At 49.5% G+C, this 6,813-nt stretch overlaps 1 protein-coding gene across 1 annotated transcript; it reads left to right on the top strand.

Moving 5' to 3' along the window:
• The first annotated feature begins 3,465 nt into the window (after positions 1 to 3,465).
• Positions 3,466 to 6,224, top strand: CCN1 (cellular communication network factor 1). The gene is made up of 5 exons (XM_006149439.3): positions 3,466 to 3,609; positions 3,907 to 4,120; positions 4,465 to 4,824; positions 4,955 to 5,163; positions 5,288 to 6,224. The coding sequence occupies exons 1-5, from the start codon at positions 3,547 to 3,549 to the stop codon at positions 5,588 to 5,590; spliced, it is 1,149 nt and encodes a 382-aa protein (XP_006149501.1). The 5' UTR covers positions 3,466 to 3,546; the 3' UTR covers positions 5,591 to 6,224.
• Positions 6,225 to 6,813: the final 589 nt, after the last annotated feature.

Raw genomic sequence — 6,813 nt, 5'->3', positions numbered from 1 at the left:
CGTCCTGGGGCCGACTCGGGCCTCCTCGCGCGCTCGCCGCCCCGTTCCCTCCGCCGCCACCGCCACAATCCAGCTTTCTATAGCTCTTGGCGTCAAGGGTCAGGGACAGGGTGGGAGGGGGGAATACAATGTCTCAGGGGTGCCACCTTAAAGCGCTCTTTCGAAGACCCCATAAATTGCTCTGTGCATTATGGTGGCTATAAAGACTGGAGTTGTGAGACCGGGTGTGGAGGCGAGTATCTGATTATGAGGACACACACACACACCTTTTACATACACTCCTGTTGTCCAGGGCAGAGTTTCTCAGGGTGTGATCCCGGGACCGGCATCAGCAGCCTCTCCTAGGGGCTTGTTAGAAACGTAACTAATCAGAAACTCGGGGTGGAGCCCAGCAGTAGGTCGTTAACCAGCCTTCCAGGTGATTCTGAAGCACGGTCAAGTTTGAGAACCACTGGTCTAGGGCCAGAAAACCAGAGTCACCAGGTATAAGGTTATTATTCTTCTCAGCTGCGGCCAGACAGTGAACCCTTCTTTAGGTAACCTAAAATTCCCTGGCAGCAGTGGGTGAGAGACGTCCCTACCGCTCAGCCCCAAGCCCGGAGCTGCCGAAGACAAGCAGCCCCTTCTTCGTGGCTTGCAGCCCAAGGAAACAAGGCGGCCCGTTATTCCCTCCACGGGCGCCCGTACAGGGAGGGTGGGAGGAAAAGTAGCAAAAGAGCCATGCAGAATTAGCACCCGAATCTACACTTACCCATAAACATTTGCACACTTCCCCTCCTATCCGTCAACGTGAACTCATCTGCAGCTCTCAGCGGAGGAGGCGAGAAGGCAACCGGACGTCAGGGGTTTCTGGACAGTCCTACGCAGGACGTGAGGAGCTGCTGTTCCTCTCGCCTGGTGTCTGGTTTACCAGCAGGCGCACCAGGGCATGGTATATGGAAAGGCTGTGCACTTAGGTTACTCCAGGCTCTCTCACTCCCCCACATCCCGGCCCTCTAGCTCCCGCTCCCCACAACACACCCCTGCTATAAATGTGCAGCAGAGAGAAGATTCTCTAAGTTTCTCCTCTGGGGCAAACACGTCCTCCAAGATTCCCCAGCTGAAGTCCAGAAACAAACCCACACCCTTGTTAGAAAATTTAAATTTGATTTTTAAAGGAATCTCTGGAATGGCCTGTGTTTGAATGCTGTACACCAAACTGAATCTTTGCCCCCCCTCCCCAACCCACAATAAGGAACAAGGTATATCGGGCCAGTTGGATCATCCACTGTCATTTTATTTCAAGTCATGATAGACAGATTGCGTGAAAAACAAGGAATTCCAAAGAATTTCCTGCTCTGGGAACAGAAGTTAAGTCTATATTTAACAACATTTGAAGTTGTCAAGAATGCTTTGTGGTTGGATAACAGAGGCAGAAAAATGTTAAAAACGCAGGCTACTGCTATACCCAAATATGGAAATATTGTTACGTCTGGTGTCTGATTCACCATCTGGAAATACTTACAACCATGAAGTCAAATAGAAAAGACGCCACAACAGAAGCCAGGAACCCTCTTCTCCAACCTCTCTCCACCACCTCCTCCCACCCTGTCCCCCCCCCCCCCCTTCCCATCACTTCATTAAGAAGGAGACAATAATAAAATGTGAAAGCAGGGTGGGGGGTAAATGTTTTTCTAAATAATAACTGATGAGTTGACTTGGAGACCGTGTGGGGCCCAGCCTTTCCTCACTTTATTTGCATAACACCTGACAATTCATTGTCTTGAAAAGTCCCCCACCCCGACTCCTCCCAAGGCCTTGAAGATCCTACTCTCTTAGCAAATACCACTTAAACTTATGAAAGGGCACTTGTGAATGAATGAAACTTAACCCTTTCCTACAACCATTGTCTTCATTGGAGCGTTTCCATTTAGCTTTTCTTGGTGCTTATCAGTCATTCACAGAACAGCCAGTGCGGAAGGCCTTCTTAAACAAGACTGTTACTCCATGAAGTTTGCACAGCTCTAAACATGAAAAAGAACAGGTAGTTATCCTAGCACAAACAAGAAAAGGGGACCTGGCCTAAGGACATGTGTATTTTTTTTAATTAAAATTATGTGTGAAGATGATTTGTTACATTTTCAGGGAAAGTATATCAATTACAGTAACCATATTGATGAAGTTCAATAAAAATTGCGAGGGTGAGAGGGGGAGTCTTTACTGGTTGCAGGGAAACAGGATCTTAAAATCTGCCTGTTTATTACAGAATATTACATCCTAAATCTCTATTTCTCTGTTCTTGGGTAGAAGGGAATTGCCATGTATTTCAAACAGGAGGTGTCCAAGTGGTACCAAGGAAAGGAGTTTTAAAACCTGTGGAGTTTCAGCTTTTAGGAGTCTGCTTTTGCAGAGACAGTCGGGCACCATGGTACTGGAATCTGTTTTGGCCTAGCAGTACTTGCAGGTGAAGATTCCAGGCCAAGTCACTCGGCGGTGGTCCCCTCTCTCCTAGCTGGCTGCCTGCTTCCCATCGCCTCCTGCCCGCGGAGGGAGGCTGGGAGGGCTTACCCAGGCTCCTGCACCCATTAGGAAGTGTAAGTCAGCCTCCGGGAGAACTCGTGCGTTTGTTTCCTCTCGGACTTCCAGCCCAGGCAGTGGGCTGGAACTAAAGTGGGAACCTCCAAAAACAAACAAGTACAACATACCAAAAAAGGGAGGGGGACGGAGGGGGAAAGACCTCTGCCTGGGAATTTGCCAGACGATAGGGGAAGTTGATTTTTTTTTTCTTTCTCATTCATAAATGCCTCTGCGGGTATTAATTTGCAATACACTTAACTTGGCTAATAAACAACATGCCAAAGCTTTGGGACTTGATCCGAACATGTTTCTTTGAAGTCCACAAATAGATTCCTTGCCGAGAGACACACTTTCCCTCCCCGTTTGACTCTCTCAATAGATAACTTGACTCTCACCTTGGCTGTAAACAAGCAAACAGCTCGCTGCCTTCTCGGGAAGGGCTTCGGAGGCTGCCGGGTCAGCTCGGCATCACCAAACAAAACGACTTTTGTTCCTCCCTCTCAGGTCCTCCCACCCTCCCAGTCCCGCCAAAGTTCGGACCTGGACCTCCCCCCCCATCACCCCCCTCTCCCCGCCACCCTTCAACCAAGATCGCCACCATTACGGCAAAAAGCCCTCCCCAATAGTACGTCGTTAAAGTGGAAAAAACGGACTGTTTTCCTGACGGGTCCCAGACCAACAAGAAAAAAAAAGGGGGGGGGGTTGCAATGGAACCAGGGGAGGCGCTTGGCAGTAGCCCGCGCCAACCAACATTCCTGAGATGTTTGAGAATTCTGGAACGCGCAGACAGACCGACGTCACTGCCAACACGCGGCGGCGCCTCTGCCGGCCGGTATAAAAGGCGGGCTCCGGGAGCCTGGGCAGACCGCGAGCGAGAGCGTCCCCGAGTAGTGCCCGCCACCTCCGCGCCTCTTGGTCGGGCCTGCCCGCTGCGCACCAGCTTGTTGGCGTCTTGGCCGCCGCGCTCCCCGGCTCCTTGTGCGCGCCACAATGAGCTCCCGCACCGCCCAGGCGCTCGCCTTCGCCGTCACCCTTCTCCACTTGACCAGGCTGGTGAGTTACACTCTGCTTTTTCACACCGTCCTCCCTCCAGTCCCTTCCCCTCGTCCCAGATTGCCCACAGTCAGGAAAAGCTCAACTAAAAAGTTTGGGGCAACCTATTTTTTTACGTCCCCCTGAAGACATGTCGGGAGAGCCCCTGCTGGGCGCCGCGGCCGGAGTTGGCCAGGTTGGACTGGATCTGAGGCTCCCAGTCGACAGGGTCAGGGATCTCCATCCCTTCCCGGGGGCAGCCTCGACGCCTCTCCTGCACAGCGCGCCCTGTCTCACGCGTTTCTTCTCCCTTTCCAGGCACTCTCCTCCTGCCCCGCCGCCTGCCACTGCCCCCTGGAGGCGCCTAAGTGCGCCCCGGGAGTCGGGCTGGTCCGGGACGGCTGCGGCTGCTGTAAGGTCTGCGCCAAGCAGCTCAACGAAGACTGTAGCAAAACGCAGCCCTGCGACCACACCAAGGGACTGGAATGCAATTTCGGCGCCAGCTCCACCGCTCTGAAGGGGATCTGCAGAGGTAAGATGCTTGTGGTTTGGCCCCTTTAAAAAAATAATAGTCCCCATAGTCCAGAAGTTTAGTAATTTTGAGACCATGTATGGTGATGCTTTGTTGTTGGTAGCTTGGCAGAAAGGCACATGATTTCAGCAGTCTGGAATGCAATTCAGTGTGTCTGGGCCCAGCGAAAAGCGCATACGGAAAAGTGATTCCTGACTAACTTATTGTTCTGGTCTGGAGTCTCCAGGGAATTGTAGGGAACTTTACCATAAATTGAATTTAACAGCAGAAAATATGTGTGAGTTCAGGCTGTGGTTCCGAATTTAACTTTGTCCTCTTCTTTTCTCTTCTGGTGATCTTTGCAGCTCAGTCAGAGGGCAGACCCTGTGAATATAACTCCAGAATCTACCAGAATGGGGAAAGTTTCCAGCCCAACTGTAAACATCAGTGCACATGTATTGATGGTGCCGTGGGCTGCATTCCTCTGTGTCCCCAAGAACTGTCTCTCCCCAACTTGGGGTGTCCCAACCCCCGGCTGGTCAAAGTTACCGGGCAGTGCTGTGAGGAGTGGGTCTGTGATGAGGATGGTGTCAAGGACCCCATGGATGATCAGGATGACGACCTGCTTGACAAAGAACTGGGATTTGATGCCTCGGAGGTGGAGTTAACAAGAAACAATGAATTGATTGCAGTTGGAAAAGGCAGCTCCTTGAAGCGGCTCCCTGGTAAGTTAGGGCTGAGCCCTTCAGACATTGTACTTCAATGAGTGTCTAGTCTGAGGCTTTGTAGAAATGAGTCCTTGACTCTGCGAGTAAGTCGCTCCTGACGAGTCTTCCCTCTTGTCCGTCTCTCTAGTTTTTGGGATGGAACCTCGCATCCTGTATAACCCTTTACATGGCCAGAAATGTATTGTTCAAACGACTTCATGGTCCCAGTGCTCAAAGACCTGTGGAACTGGTATCTCCACAAGAGTTACCAATGACAACCCCGAATGCCGCCTGGTGAAAGAAACCCGGATTTGTGAAGTGCGACCTTGTGGCCAGCCAGTGTACAGCAGCCTTAAAGTAAGTGCCTTTAGGGACATGTCTGTAGACTGCTCCCTGGGAGGTGGGTGGGAAGTGATCCTCTCTCAGGAAAGACAAATGCCTGTGTCATTGCTAACTTTCTTCCTGTCCTCTTTCCTTCCAGAAGGGCAAGAAATGCAGCAAGACCAAGAAATCCCCGGAACCAGTCAGGTTTACTTACGCTGGATGCTCGAGTGTGAAGAAATACCGGCCCAAGTACTGCGGGTCCTGCGTGGACGGCCGATGCTGCACACCCCAGCAGACCAGGACTGTGAAGATGCGGTTCCGCTGCGAAGATGGGGAGACGTTTTCCAAGAACGTCATGATGATCCAGTCTTGCAGATGCAACTACAACTGCCCACATGCCAACGAGGCAGTGTTTCCCTTCTACAGGCTGTTCAATGACATTCACAAATTCAGGGACTAAATGCCTACCTGGGTTTCCTGCACAAGGGTGGACACACAAGGAGAAGAGTCAGAATCGGAATCAAGGAGACGTGGGCGGGGGCGGTGTGGGTGAAGGGACATTGTAGCGGCGATGCCATGCTCGTTCTTGAGCAGTGTGAAGGCGTTTCGAACCTGCCGAGTGCGCTGGTGTGGACGGACACTGATGCAGCCGCCATTGCAGAAATACTTCGCTTCATAGTACTGGAGCACACGTTACTGCTTCATATTGGAGCTCGTGGTGTTGATGACGTTCTGTTTTCTGTTTGTAAATTATTTGCTAAGCGTGTTTTCCTCTAGGCTTTTTTCCTTCCAGTTCTGTAATTGTAAAAGAGATAGTAATTGGAGTTGGACAGTGAAAGCCTTCATTCGTTCGTCCTTTGACAGAAGTAAATGGGAGGGCGGTCCATCTCTTCCCAAAGGTGACACTCTGTGAGTGTCTGAGAGGCAGCTATCTGCGCTCTGAACTGCAAACAGAAATCAGGTGTTTTAAGACTGAATGTTTTTATTTATCAACTGTAGCTTTCGGGGAGGGAAGGGAAATGTAATACTGGAATAATTTGTAAATGATTTTAATTTTATATTCAGTGAAAAGAATTTATTTATGGAATTAATCATTTAATAAAGAAATATTTACCTAATGTCTGTGTGTGTGCCATTCGATATTTTGAGAGACCATTTGAAGTCCTTGAGAACGATGTAAGTCATGTATTCAGTCATTTGAACAGCATTTATGGACTGCCTATGTGTAAGAGGATATAGCAGTGAAGTAACCTATAAAAACAAAACAATGGTGGCTTTTTTCTTTTAAGAATTATTTTATTTAAGTTTATTTATGTCTTTATTTTTAATTTGACCAGAGAGGGATAGAGAGAGAGAGAGAACGAATGAAAAGTGAGAAAGAAAGCAAGCTGCCAGGTCTGGAACTCGAACCACAGTTGGCCATGTGGGAGTCCAGCACCCCTAACCACCAATGCCACCTGCCAGCCCCCAAAACAATGGTGGCCTTCATATTGTCAGTAGAGAAAAACCTTTGCATATAATCTGTTTTAAAAAACATACTGGACACTAGGCATTGAATGAAACACAGGAAGGAATCTGAGGCCAAACTCGTGGTTTTAAAAGAAATGCTTTATTTTTATAAGAATTCAAAGCCTAACAATCTCCATCACTCTGTGAAATGGGCATCGTAATGTGTCATTTTAC

Source organism: Tupaia chinensis, unplaced genomic scaffold (genome assembly GCF_000334495.1).
Source record: "Tupaia chinensis unplaced genomic scaffold, TupChi_1.0 Scaffold000263_1, whole genome shotgun sequence".
Lineage (NCBI taxonomy): Eukaryota > Metazoa > Chordata > Mammalia > Scandentia > Tupaiidae > Tupaia > Tupaia belangeri.
This window is presented reverse-complemented; position numbering and strand designations above follow the sequence as displayed.